General features: G+C 48.9%; 1 protein-coding gene across 7 annotated transcripts in view; it reads left to right on the forward strand.

Annotated features, from left to right (window-relative positions):
- Positions 1–14,874, forward strand: part of LOC115465822 (utrophin-like) — a 1,296,369-nt gene that overhangs the window by 1,202,232 nt on the left and 79,263 nt on the right. For 6 of the 7 annotated variants that reach the window (XM_030196568.1, XM_030196573.1, XM_030196571.1 and 3 more), the window contains 2 exons: positions 7,290–7,328; positions 7,510–7,575. In XM_030196568.1, coding sequence (XP_030052428.1) covers positions 7,290–7,328; positions 7,510–7,575 — 105 coding nt within the window. The remainder of the gene's footprint in view (positions 1–7,289; positions 7,329–7,509; positions 7,576–14,874) is intronic. The other variant, XM_030196575.1, reaches the window with a different exon arrangement.

Raw genomic sequence — 14,874 nt, forward strand, 5'->3', positions numbered from 1 at the left:
GCCTTCGCCGCTCTCTCTGTTTTCAGCCCCGGAAAAACCGTCGCGTTTACGCGAACTTCTTTATTTTATTTTACTTAGTTGCCGCGCGCTCCACTTTTTCTTTCTTCAAAGAAAAAAAAAAGAAGGAGTACGCGCTCCCTTTTTCCCCTCGATTTATTTTTCGAGGTGTGATTACCGCCACCATCGACAACTTTAACTTCGCCGACGCGATTTTTCCGTCTATGTCCTCGAAGGTCCCGAGTGGATTTAAAAAGTGTGGTCGGTGCGGCCGGCCGATCTCGCAGACCGACACCCACGCTTGGTGCCTCCAGTGCCTCGGGCCGGAGCACAATATCAAGTCGTGTTCCTTGTGTCTCGGTCTCCGGAAACGGACTCAGGTTGCGAGGCAAGTTCTTCGGGACCGTCTTTTTGGAACTTGCGCCGGCCCCTCGACGTCGACCTCGACGGCATCGGTATCGACGGCCGGTTCTTCGGTACTGGTATCGAGGCCCGAGAAATCGGCACCGATGGCATCGACCCCAGGAGCACAGGTCCCGTCGGCCCGCCGGTCCTCCGGTGAGGGTAGGGGTGAGAGGCCGCGTGCGCAATCGGCCCCGGTCACTCCCTCGGCCCATGGCCCTCGGGACCGAACCCTGTCTGACTCGGGACCGAGGGGGATCGACCTCCTCCTCCTCTGCTCCACTTGGCGCCGATGACGGGCACCCCAAAAAATCAAAAAAGCACCGTCATCGGTCGCCCTCGATGCACCAGGGTTCCAGTGCCGGCGAGGAGTCGACGCCGAAGCGTCCTTGTCGAGAGGAGAGATCCCCTTCGGTTGTGGAGGTACCGACGCGTCAGGGTCCCAGCACTTCGGTGCCGTCTCCTGGACCCGAGCAGCTTCCGGCCCCGACACCTCTACCGGCCCCACCGTCTTTCCCGGCAGCGGGCCTGGACGAGTGCCTCCGAGCCATCCTTCCAGGGATCCTGGAAGGGCTGATGCGCCAGGCGGTGCCGGCGCCGGGGGTGCTTGCGCCCTCGGCGCCGTTGACTGTGGCGCCGGCGAGCTCTAGCCCGGTGCCGAGGCCGTCGACACCGCCGCTGCTTGCGGCACCGGTCTCGACCGCCACGCAGGTGGAGTCCCCGTCGACGTCGATGGAGGGAGCTTCGTCCCCGCCGGCGCGGGAGTCCACCGCTCGACGACACCGAGGCCTCGGTGCCTCGACATCGAGCCGGGCCCGGTTAAGGACTCAGCTACATGAGCTTATGTCCGATACCGAGGAAGAGGCCACGTGGGGGGAAGAGGAGGACCCCAGATATTTCTCCTCAGAGGAGTCTGCGGGCCTCCCCTCTGACCCCACGCCTTCACCGGAGAGGAAACTCTCACCCCCGGAGAGCCTCTCCTTTGCCTCTTTTGTAAGGGATATGTCTATCTGCATTCCCTTCCCCGTGGTCTCTGTGGATGAGCCGAGGGCTGAGATGCTCGAGGTCCTCGACTATCCATCACCACCTAGAGAGTCCTCCACGGTGCCGTTGCACAATGTCCTCAAAGAGACACTGCTTCGGAACTGGATGAGACCGCTATCTAATCCCATCATCCCCAAGAAAGCGGAATCCCAGTACAGAATCCACTCGGACCCAGAGTTAATGCGGCCCCAATTGCCCCATGACTCGGCGGTCATGGATTCTGCTCTCAAGAGGGCACGGAGTTCGAGGGATACCGCCTCGGCGCCCCCGGGGCGGGAGTCTCGCACTCTGGACTCGTTTGGGAGGAAGACCTAACAATCCTCCATGCTCGTGACCCGCATCCAGTCATACCAGCTCTATACGAGCATCCACATGCGGAACAATGTGAAGCAACTGGCAGACCTGGTCGATAAGCTCCCGCCGGAGCAGTCCAGGCCTTATCAGGAGGTGGTCAGGCAGCTGAAGGCGTGCAGAAAGTTCCTGTCCAGGGGTATTTATGACACCTGTGACGTGGCATCTCGTGCTGCAGCCCAAGGTATAGTGATGCGCAGACTCTCATGGCTGCGTGCCTCTGACCTGGACAACCGCACCCAGCAGAGACTGGCCGACGTCCCTTGCCGGGGGGGTAATATTTTCGGTGAGAAGGTCGAGCAGCTGGTGGACCAACTGCATCAGCGGGAAACCGCCCTCGACAAGCTCTCCCACCGGGCGCCTTCAGCATCCACCTCAGCAGGTGGACGTTTTTCCCGGGCCCGGCAGGCTGTACCCTATTCTTTTGCAAAGCGTAGGTACACCCAGCCGGCCCGAAGGCCTCGTCAGGCACAGGGACAGCCCCAGTGCGCTCGTTCTCGTCAACAGCGTGCGCCTAAGCAGCCCCCTGCGCCTCCACAGCAAAAGCCGGGGACGGGCTTTTGACTGGATCCACGGGAACATAGCCGCCCTCAAAGTGTCCGTACCGGACGATCTGCCGGTCTAAGGGAGGTTAAAATTTTTTCACCAAAGGTGGCCTCTCATAACCTCCGACCAGTGTGTTCTCCAAATAGTACGGTGCGGATACGCCCTGAATTTGGCCTCCCTGCCACCAAATTGTCCCCCGGGAGCTCAATCCTTCAGCTCCCATCACAAGCAGGTACTTGCAGAGGAACTCTCCGCCCTTCTCAGCGCCAATGCGGTCGAGCCCGTACCACCCGGGCAGGAAGGGCAGGGATTCTATTCCAGGTACTTCCTTGTGGAAAAGAAAACAGGGGGGATGCGTCCCATCCTAGACCTGAGAGGCCTGAACAAATTCCTGGTCAAAGAAAAGTTCAGGATGCTTTCCTTGGGCACCCTTCTGCCAATGATTCAGAAAAACGATTGGCTATGTTCCCTGGATTTAAAGGACGCATATACTCACATCCCGATACTGCCAGCTCACAGACAGTATCTCAGATTCCGACTGGGCGCACGGCACTTTCAGTATTGTGTGCTGCCCTTTGGGCTCGCCTCTGCCCCACGAGTGTTTACAAAGTGCCTCGTGGTGGTAGCAGCGTACCTACGCAAGCTGGGAGTGCACGTGTTCCCATATCTCGACGATTGGCTGGTCAAGAACACCTCGGAGGTGGGAGCCCTCCGGTCTATGCAGTGCACTATTCAACTTCTGGAGCTGCTGGGGTTTGTAATAAATTACCCAAAGTCCCATCTCCAGCCAACACAGTCTCTGGAATTCATAGGAGCTCTGCTGAATACCCAGACGGCTCAGGCCTTCCTTCCCGAAGCGAGGGCCAACAACCTCTTGTCCCTGGCTTCGCAGACCAGAGCGTCTCAGCAGGTCACAGCTCGGCAGATGTTGAGACTTCTGGGTCATATGGCCTCCACAGTTCATGTGACTCCCATGGCTCGTCTTCACATGAGATCTGCTCAGTGGACCCTAGCTTCCCAGTGGTTTCAGGCCACCGGGAATCTAGAAGATGTCATCCGCCTCTCCACCAGTTGCCGCACTTCACTGCTCTGGTGGACCATCCGGACCAATTTGACCCTGGGACGTCCATTCCAAATTCCGCAGCCCACGAAAGTGCTGACGATGGATGCATCTCGCCTGGGGTGGGGAGCTCATGTCGATGGGCTTCACACCCAGGGTCTGTGGTCCCTCCAGGAAAAGGATCTGCAGATCAACCTCCTGGAGCTCCGAGTGATGTGGAACGCACTGAAGGCTTTCAGAGATCGGCTGTCCTGCCAAATTATCCAAATTCGGACAGACAATCAGGTTGCGATGTATTACACCAACAAGCAGGGGGGCACCGGATCTTGCCCCTTGTGTCAGGAAGCCGTTGGGATGTGGCGTTGGGCTTGCCAGTTCGGCATGCTCCTCCAAGCCACATACCTGGCAGGTGTAAACAACAGTCTGGCTGACAGACTGAGCAGAGTCATGCAACCGCACGAGTGGTCGCTTCATTCCAGAGTGGTACGCAAGATCTTCCGAGAGTGGGGCACCCCCTCGGTGGACCTTTTCGCCTCTCAGACCAACCACAAGCTGCCTCTGTTCTGTTCCAGACTACAGGCACACGGCAGGCTAGCGTCAGATGCCTTTCTCCTCCATTGGGGGACCGGCCTCCTGTATGCTTATCCTCCCATACCTTTGGTGGGGAAGACCTTACTGAAGCTCAAGCAAGACCGCGGCACCATGATTCTGATAGCGCCCTTTTGGCCCCGTCAGATCTGGTTCCCTCTTCTTCTGGAGTTGTCCTCCGAAGAACCGTGGAGATTGGAGTGTTTTCCGACCCTCATTTTGCAGAACGAAGGAGCGCTTCTGCACCCCAACCTTCAGTCTCTGGCTCTCACGGCCTGGATGTTGAGGGCGTAGACTTCGCTGCGTTGGGTCTGTCGGAGGGTGTCTCCCGTGTCTTGCTTGCCTCTAGGAAGGATTCCACTAAAAAGAGTTACTTTTTCAAGTGGAGGAGGTTTGTCGTTTGGTGTGAGAGCAAGGCCCTAGAACCTCGTTCTTGCCCTGCACAGAACCTGCTTGAATACCTTCTGCACTTATCAGAGTCTGGCCTCAAGACCAACTCAGTAAGGAATCACCTTAGTGCGATTAATGCTTACCATTATCGTGTGGAAGGTAAAGCCATCTCTGGAGAGCCTTTAGTCGTTCGATTCATGAGAGGCTTGCTTTTGTCAAAGCCCCCTGTCAAGCCTCCCACAGTGTCATGGGATCTCAACGTCGTCCTCACCCAGCTGATGAAACCTCCTTTTGAGCCACTGAATACCTGCCATCTGAAGTACTTGACCTGGAAGGTCATTTTCTTGGTGGCAGTTACTTCAGCTCGTAGGGTCAGTGAGCTTCAAGCCCTGGTAGCTCATGCTCCATATACCAAATTTCATCATAACAGAGTAGTGCTCCACACCCACCCAAAGTTCCTGCCGAAGGTGGTGTCGGAGTTCCATCTTAACCAGTCAATTGTCTTGCCAACATTCTTCCCCAGGCCGCATACCCGCCCTGCTAAACGTCAGTTGCACACATTGGACTGCAAGAGAGCATTGGCCATCTACTTGGAGCGGACACAGCCCCACAGACAGTCCGCCCAATTGTTTGTTTCTTTCGACCCTAACAGGCTAGGGGTCGCTGTCGGGAAACGCACCATCTCCAATTGGCTAGCAGATTGCATTTCCTTCACTTACGCCCAGGCTGGGCTGGCTCTTGAGGGTCATGTCACGGCTCATAGTGTTAGAGCCATGGCAGCGTCAGTGGCCCACTTGAAGTCAGCCACTATTGAAGAGATTTGCAAGGCTGCGACGTGGTCATCTGTCCACACATTCACATCACATTACTGCCTCCAGCAGGATACCCGACGCGACAGTCGGTTCGGGCAGTCGGTGCTGCAGAATCTGTTTGGGGTGTAAATCCAACTCCACCCTCCAGGACCCGAATTTATTCTGGTCAGGCTGCACTCTCAGTTAGTTGTTCTTCGTAGGTCAATTTTCTGTTATACCCTCGCCGTTGCGAGGTTCAATTGACCTGGGTTCTTGTTTTGAGTGAGCCTGAGAGCTAGGGATACCCCAGTCGTGAGAACAAGCAGCCTGCTTGTCCTCGGAGAAAGTGAATGATACATACCTGTAGCAGGTGTTCTCCGAGGACAGCAGGCTGATTGTTCTCACCTACCCTCCCTCCTCCCCTTTGGAGTTGCGTTTTCATCTTTTGCTTGTCATTCAACTGGCGGGAACGGCCGCGCACGGGCGGGAAGATGGCCGCGCATGCGCGGTGGGCGTGCCCTGCGTGCGGACCGCCCGCGAAGCTTCTTCCGGTTGGTGGGGGCTGCCGCGGACGTCACCCAGTCGTGAGAACAATCAGCCTGCTGTCCTCGGAGAACACCTGCTACAGGTATGTATCATTCACTTTTTGCGTTCTTTATAGAATAAGCCTAAATTTCTACATTGATTATAGAATACGCCGAGTGCCTGTCCATGCAATTAAATTTAGTCACCGGCAGTTACGCCAAGTAAAACTTGATATAAATCCCAATACCTAAATTAGGTGCGGACCGAGTATATTCTAAAAGAACATGCATAGATTTGAGAAATGCCCATGACCACGTCCCCCTTTTCAACTATGCAACTTAGAATGTACACGCATCACGTTGCAGAATACGCTTAGACAGTTGTGCGCCTAAATTCTAATTAATGCCAATTAGTGTCAGTGATTGCTTGTTGGCAATTTTCAGTGCTGATTGGCTTGTAACTAATTAAGTTGCGTGCACAAATCCAGAATACAACCAGATTTGCACACGCATCTTAAGTCGTGCTGTATAGAATCTGGGGGTATGCGCTGCCCACAAATGTTCAGCGGGAGGTAGCTGGTTAAGTGCTCTTTAACTGGCCAGGAGCCATTCCTAGCCAGTTAAATAGCACTGAATATTGTGGGGTAAGTATATTTTATAATCTACATACATATATGCACTCTCTGTTCATGCCTACCAGTAGAGTATGCGCCATCATTTTGAAGTGTATACTTTTATGGCAATTGATACTTTATAAGAGGCCATTTACATATGCAAGTGGCCACATACATGCAGAAATGGCTTTATAAAATTACACCCTATGTTTTTCATTATTATTTGTGTGTAACATTTGGGGGGTTGACTTCCTGTGGAATTTATCCAAGTAGGAATGTCTCGTACCTGGATAAGTCCTGCTCACGAGGTCTATGCCAGGGTTTTCAGTGACCTTGTGCATGTAATGCCACTGAAAATCCAGACAGACTGCTTCCAGGGTGGAGCTTGGAGTTATCCGGGCCACTAACCAGGTAGTTTATCCGGATGAAGTTGGGACAGGTACTGATCTGAATATTGGCAGTACTTGGATAAGTGTCAGCAGCTGCTTCACATCTCTGAATACTCAGCACTGGTATCTGAGTATGACTTGGTGTTGAATATCCAGGTATAAAAATCCCATGGCAGCTGGCATAAAAAGAAAATGTTAGCCACCACGGGCCGAATAGCAGGGGATTAGATTATTAAACCGCCTCAATGGGTGAATGTCAAGTAAATCCTTATAAATAAATAAATATCAGGTTAAAAAAACATTCCAAAACCATAGCAATGAATTATAGCTTATGTTGTAGAACGTGTTTTTATCATAATTGGAATCAAACTGTGAGTATGTCTTAGCACATTAGAAACAGAGGGTTCAATATGAAGCTGCGACAGTAACCAGAATAAGTTAATAAATAAAACAAAACAAAGTGATACCTTTTTTATTAGCTTAATACATTTTTTGACAAGGTAAAGGCAGAGCAGTTGTGTTCACTTTCCCTTTTCTTCCTGTTATTGGATGCACATTTTTATTTCATGATTTCCTTTTTCTTTCTCTTGCAGTCCTATCACACTTATCAGCATGTGGCCGGACCAATATGGGTGAGTATCTGGAATGTTCAACTCACTGCCCATGTTCCTAATGCTTATTGTTCTAGTACCTGCTCTGCATCTTGGGTAACCTTCTGTTTGCATGCCAGTCTGAGTTTATTTTAGGAAGTGTGTATTTTGCTAACATAGTTGTTCATTATAAAACCTACTAATAACAACTGTTTGCTTCTAGTCCTTCCCATTCTCCACATTTATTTGATGATGACACACACTCCAGAATTGAGCAGTATGCCAGTAGGTAAGAAATGAATCCTTTTTTCATTAGAGGTCAAATAGTCTTGGGGCCTGTTTACTAAAGTGTGGTAAGTTTTTGCAGCTATTGTACATTAGTTCAAAAATCGATGCTTGGTAATTGCAAAGCCTGTACAGTAACTGTTGAGGGTTGTGGCCAGCTTCTCCCTGCAGTTACCATACTGGCAGACATTTAATCACATGGTAAATGTGTCTGCAAGTATCACGGCCCAAAGCATTAACCAAAAAAAACAAGTCCCCGAATATCATCCCCCAGCCTTCTGATCTGCATCAGCATCCCCTCATCTCCCACTCCCCCAGTACTTACCAGCAGTGTCCCTTGGTAGGGTAGGAGCAATCCCCAGATGCTCCTTTGCCAGCTTGGGTTCAAAATGGCAGTCTGACCCTTAGAGGAGATCACCAACCTACTCAGAACACTCTCCCTATGTGCTGGGAGTAGGATGGTGATGCTGATGTGGATTGAGAGAGGTGGGAGGAGAGTCAGGACAAGGTATTGGGGGGGGGGGTCTTAAGTGCATTTGCGCTATCACCTGATCACCTTCACACTTCTTCACCCCCCCCCCTCAGCCCCGTCCAACTCTAACCACTACCTCCAGGAATCTCCAGGCTATTGACCCTCCCACCCTATCCTCTAGTATTTATAATCTCCTCCCCTCCATCATGTCCTCCAAGTCTGTCGACAAGGCTGTCTCCGCTTACAATGCCACTCTCTCCTCTGCTCTGGACACCCTTGCACCATCCACCTCCCGTCCCACTAAGCGTACTATTCCCCAGCCATGGCTGACCCCTTGCATCCGTTACCTTCGCTCCTGCGCCCGATCTGCTGAACGCCTCTGGAGGAAATCCCACACCCATTCAGATTTCCTTCACTACAAATTCATGCTATCCTCCTTCCACTCCTCCCTATTCCTTGCCAAACAGGATTATTACACCCAACTGACCAATTCTCTCAGCTCCAACCTCTACCGTCTCTTCGCCACCCTTAACTCCCTCCTCAAAGTGCCCTCCACTCCCACCCCCCTCGCTCTCTCCTGAATCACTGGCCGATTACTTCCGCAACAAGGTGCAAAAGATCAACCTTGAGTTCAATACCAAGCCATCTCCTCCTCTTCACCCTTCAACCCTCTCCCTCAACCAATCAACCCAGGCCTCCTTCTCCTCCTTTCCCGACATCACCGAGGAGGAAACCACTCGCCTTCTTTCCTCCTCGAAATCCACCACCTGCTCTTCTGATCCCATCCCCACCAACCTACTTAACATCATCTCTCATACTGTCACCCCCGCCATCTGTCATATCCTCAACCTCTCTCTCTCCACTGCAACTGTCCCTGACACCTTCAAGCACGCCGTAGTCACACCTCTCCTCAAAAAACCATCACTTTGACCCTACCTGTCCCTCCAACTACCGCACCATCTCCCTCCTACCCTTCCTCTCCAAAATACTTGAACCCGCCGTTCACAGCCGCTGCCTTGATTTTCTCTCCTCTCATGCTATCCTCGATCCACTTCAATCCGGTTTTCGCCCTCTACACTCGACAGAAACAGCACTCTCTAAAGTCTGTAATGACCTGTTCCTTGCCAAATCCAGAGGCCACTACTCCATCCTCATCCTCCTCGATCTATCCGCCGCTTTTGACACTGTCAATCATGATTCACTTCTTGCCACACTGTCCTCATTTGGGTTCCAGGGCTCTGTCCTCTCCTGGTTCTCCTCCTATCTCTCCCACCGCACCTTCAGAGTCCACTCTCATGGATCCTCCTCCACCCCCATCCCGCTATCTGTTGGTGTTCCCCAGGGATCTGTCCTTGGACCCCTTCTCTTCTCAATCTACACCTCTTCCCTGGGCTCCCTGATCTCATCTCATGGTTTCCAGTATTATCTCTATGCTGATGACACCCAGCTGTATCTCTCTACACCAGACATCACCGCGGAGACCCAGGCAAAGGTATTGGCCTGCTTATCCGACATTGCTGCCGGGATGTCCAACCGCCACCTGAAACTGAACATGTCCAGGACCGAGCTCATCGTCTTTCCACCAAAACCCGCTTCTCCTCTTCCTCCACTTTCTATCTCAGTTGATAACACCCTCATCCTCCCCGTCACATCTGCCCGCAACCTCGGAGTCATCTTTGACTCCTTCCTCTCCTTCTCTGCGCATATCCAGCAGATAGCCAAGACCTGTCGCTTCTTCCTCTTTAACATCAGCAAAATTCGCCCTTTCCTCTCGGAACACACCACCCGAACTCTCGTCCATGCTCTCATTACCTCTTGCCTTGACTACTGCAACTTACTCCTCACCGGCCTCCACTTAGCCACCTGTCCCCCCTTCAATCTGTTCAGAACTCTGCCGCACGTCTTATATTCCGCCAGAACCAATATACTCATATCACCCCTCTCCTCAGGTCACTTCATTGGCTTCCAATCAGATACCGCATTCAGTTCAAGCTTCTCCTTTTTACCTACAAATGCACTCAGTCTGCTGCCCCTCACTTCCTCTCTACCCTCATCTCCCCTTACGTTCCCGCCCGAAACCTCCGTTCACAGGACAAATCCCTCCTCTCATTACCCTTCTCCACCACCGCCAACTCCAGGCTCCGCTCATTCTGCCTCGCCTCACCCTATGCTTGGAACAACCTTCCCGAGCCCTTACGCCAAGTCCCCTCCCTGCCCATCTTCAATTATTTGCTTAAAGCCCACCTCTTCAATGCTGCGTTCGGCACCTAACTCTTTCAGGAAATCCAGACTGCCCCAATTTGACTGCCCCTATCAGACTGACTGTTCACGTTTCCTTTAGATTGTAATCTGTTTGAGCAGGGACTGTCCTTCCATGTTAAATTGTACAGCGCTGCGTAACCCTAGTAGCGCTTTAGAAATGTTAAGTAGTAGTAGTATATGCAACTGTGAGAGTTACCACAGTAACATACCATGTACTAACTTGATGTTCAGTCCATGCCCATTCTCCACCAATAACCAGCCTAGTTCCCACCCCCATAACAGGCATGTAGTTCATTTGTAAATTAATATATGTTGTCATTCCTGCACAGTAACAGTTATGCTCATGCATTAACATCGTACTGCATATGTTAGTAAACAGACCCCTTTGTTTTTGAATGTCCAAAAGAACAAAACATGGTAAAGAAAAATTTGGATTTATACAATTCCTTTCACATAAACACAATTCCAGTCTGTGTGCTGTTTGTTATTATGCATAATGAAGCTACCTAAATCGAAGAAAAAAAAAAACAATATAAAAAGATGATAATGGAAAAAAAACAAACTAACAATTCTTTAAAATGCTTCAACTCATTTGAATCTAAGAAGGGGTAATTGTAATGTATAAGAAAGTCAAACCCCAGCAAAAATGGTAGTTAAACATTTCATGTTTTTGAAATTATATAATCTTTCTATTCTATCTTTTTTGTTGCAATATAATATTTGAAGGTTATGTTTAGTTTCATCTGAAATGTTAATTGCATGAAAATTTCCGAAAGAAAGAAAAGTTGTTAATTGTTGAATACATTAAACCATTTGAAACTGGGGAGGTAAGTTGGCTTACCCTAGCTCATATATGGGTCCTTTTACAAAGCTGCAGTAGAAAATGGCCTTAGCATGTCCTACATGGTTTTTTCCCACACATTGAGCCCATTTGTACCGTAGCAGTAAAATGGCCGATTTTCAGTATTAATGGCCATGCACTAATGTTGCCCAGCAGTACTTCTCACCCCTAGTGCCGTCACATTCAGCGCTACAACAATATATTTACTTTTGTAGGACCGGAGTGTACCCAGCAGTAATCGGGAAGTGCTGTATGCTGCCCAGTTACTGCTGGGTTAATGCGGGAGCCCTTACTGCCACCTCATTGGTTGTCGGTAAGGGCTCCCTCCCAAATGGCCGTGCGGCAACTGCTTTACTTGCCGCAAGGCCATTTCCTAAAGGAAAGAGAGACTTCTCTTTTACCCTCTGTGGTAAAAGGAGGCATCGGCGCATGTGAAAAACACGCACTGACGCCAGCGCAGGTCCTCTTTTTCCGTAGCTTGGTAAAAGGGGGCCCTAAGTGGCTTAGGAGTTGACAATGAAATCCCTCAACCCTCCAGGAAAAGTTGTAACTGAGAGTTCTTAAGTATGCTGATCCAGGAAAAGTAAACATTTACAGGGAAATCTCAATTGGAACCTAGCTCCCAAAGATGCTACGTGAGGTCTATATGCTAAGAACTTCTTCCTACGTATTTGAGTTCAGTTAAATATATCCTGAAAAATAGACAAGTTTCCCTCTTAAAAATGTAGGATCCATAAGTCTGGAAATGAGTCACAGCAGAGCCTCTTTATCCTGCAGGAAAACAAATGTTACCAAATAATTTAGATCTGGAAACCAATTCTTCAGTAGAGCTTTCCAAAATTTGAGTAATGTTTAAACTTTCAGAGGATACATCCAGAGAGCTTGAATGTTGTCTAGGAACTGGAAGATGATAAATCTTATGCAAAGGTGGAAATCAGAGTCAGAAATAGTTGAGTTTCTCCTTTTGAATTTTCCTAAACTTATGACTACAACTCTAAAGTTCTGTTTTATAAAATTTTAAACACACAAGTTTAAATGTCTCACATTACTGTCAAAGCTTTCCAGCCTGCAATGAACCAACATCTTATCCTGAGCCATACTGGCTTTGGGACTGTTGAACCTGAGACTCCAAAGCAAGCATCTTCTCAGAATTTGACTTCAAAACGTCTGCACTTCTGCTAATCCTATCCGAATATTGATTAAAGGAGGCTCAAAATGCAGTAGTGGAATTCCTCCCCACTCCCTCCCCGTGTGGTTTCAGTCTTTACCAGCTTTAGATTATTTATGCAGGAGGTTTGAAATAAACACAGTTTCAGGCTTATTTTCGAAAGAGAAGGGCGCCCATCTTTCGACACAAATCACAGGGGACGACCAAAGTTCACGGGGGCGTGTTGGAGGCGTAGCGAAGGCGGGGCTGGGGCTTGCCTAACACATGGGCATCCTCGACCGATAATGGAAAAAAGAAGGGTGTCCCTGACAAACACTTGGACGTCTTTACCTGGTCCTTTTTTTCTTACGACCAAGCCACAAAAATGTGCCCTAAATGACCAGATGACCACCGGAGGGAATCGGGAATAACCTCTCCTTACTCTCCCAGTGGTCACTAACCCCCCCACCCTCAAAAACATTTTTCCAATACTTTTTCCAGCCTCTATGCCAGCCTCAAATATCATACCCAGCTCCATGACAACAGTATGCAGGTCCTAGAGAAATTTTAGTGGGTGCAGTGCACTTCAGGCAGGCGGACCCAGGCCCATCCCCCCCACCTGTTACACTTGTGGTGGTAAATGTAAGCCCTTCAAAACCCACCAGAAACTCACTGTACCTACATGTAGGTGCCCCCCTTCACCCCTTAGGGCTATGGTAGTGGTGTACAGTTGTGGGGAGTGGGTTTTGTGGGGGCTCAGCACACAAGGTAAGGGAGCTATGCACCTGGGAGCAATTTCTGAAGTCCACTGCAGTGCCCCCTAGGGTGCCGGGTTGGTGTCTTGGCATGTTAGAGGGACCAGTGCACTACGAATGCTGGCTCCTCCCACGACCAAATGGCTTGGATTTGGTTGTTTCTGAGATGGGTGTCCTCGGTTTCCATTATCGCCGAAAATCAGGGCTGGCCATCTCTAAGGTCGAATTAAATTTTGTGATTTGGGCGTTCTAGACCGTATTATTGAAACAAAAGATGGACGCCCATCTTGTTTCGATAATACGGGTTTCCCCGCCCCTTCGCTGGGACGTCCTGCGAGGACATCCTCAGGAAAACTTGGGCGCCCCTTTCGATTATGCCCCTCTTTGTGTGTTGTCTTCCATTTTTTTGGTTCTTTATCATTTTCCTAGCCATAATGAGCCTGGATCAGACAATTCCAGCAGTAGTTTCATACTAGATCAAAAGTAAAACTCGATTTAAAAACAACTGTTGTGGTATGAAATACTATCCATTTAGAGCCTAGTTGAATGTAGTGGGATTAGGAAGGCCATTTATCAGAGAAATGGTCATTTACCAGGGTTAATTAGCCTGTCTGAAAACGGCCCTATTTTTCGAGCTATTCTTAGCCATGTTAAAAACAAATATACCCAAGGGTGTGTTTAGGTGAAGGAGAAAAACAAGTACATTTAGTATTTTTAAAGGAATGTGCACTATTGAATTGCCCTCTCCTCCTCCCCCCCCCCCCCCCCTCAAATAGATATGCAGTAAGAGACTGGTTTCAGTGCACGTACTTTACTATATTTAATTCTCAAAATTGAGTATATTTCTTTAAAAGGTTAGACTTGCTTTAAGAATTTATAAATTATTAAAATTAAATTAGAAAGTATGCATGCCAAATTAGCCACACATTTTGCAACTACATATGCAAGATGAAAATTGCCCCATCTGGGGATAATTTCTCAACACAGTGCCTACATGAAATGTCAGAAGGTGCCAATTTTATAATGGCAACATAAGCACCTATGTGCCTTTATTAAATTGGCTCTCAGAACCATCCCTAACAGCACACACAATTTTAAACTTGCTCCGAAGAAAGTGTAAATGCTTACATCTACTATATGCATGTAGACTGCATCTCAGTCCCAAGCTCTGCTCCCAGGAATGCCAGCACACATCACTTAGAAGTACATGTTCTCCTGTCAGCACGCATACATGCATGCATGTGTGTACATTCCCACACAGTTTTATGAACAGCCATTTTCTGCCTATAAAACATACTTTATGTTCAGCAAATGTTTCATATAAAATTATCCCCTTTCTCCGCTGTTGCCAGGGAACACAAAAAAATGCATACTTCAATAGTAGCAAATCTAGACCCAGTCACTCAAAATATCTTAGAAGAGTGAGGGGGAAAAGATATTTCAGTATAGACTAGTCTCAATGAATCAAGCCGCCAATCGGCTCACATGACTGCTCTAAACATCATGAGTCTCCTGCATTAACTCCAATATTTTTATACATTTTAATGAAATTTTTAAATTTGTAAATCCCTTTATCCATTCACCAATGAGACACTTCTCATAATTCAAGAGTCTCTCTGATACATTGAATAAGAAGACTTTATAGAGCAAAGTTGTTTTATATGGAAAGATAATCCAGTCACAACACAATTTGAGACCAAAGTAAACCATAAACAGCATCCACTTACCTTAATTTTAAAGCTGTATCTGAATATTTTTAATTTTAGTTACATTTGTACCCCGTGCTTTCCCACTCATGGCAGGCTCAATGCAGCTTACATATTATA

This window comes from Microcaecilia unicolor, chromosome 3 (genome assembly GCF_901765095.1).
Source record: "Microcaecilia unicolor chromosome 3, aMicUni1.1, whole genome shotgun sequence".
NCBI lineage: Eukaryota > Metazoa > Chordata > Amphibia > Gymnophiona > Siphonopidae > Microcaecilia > Microcaecilia unicolor.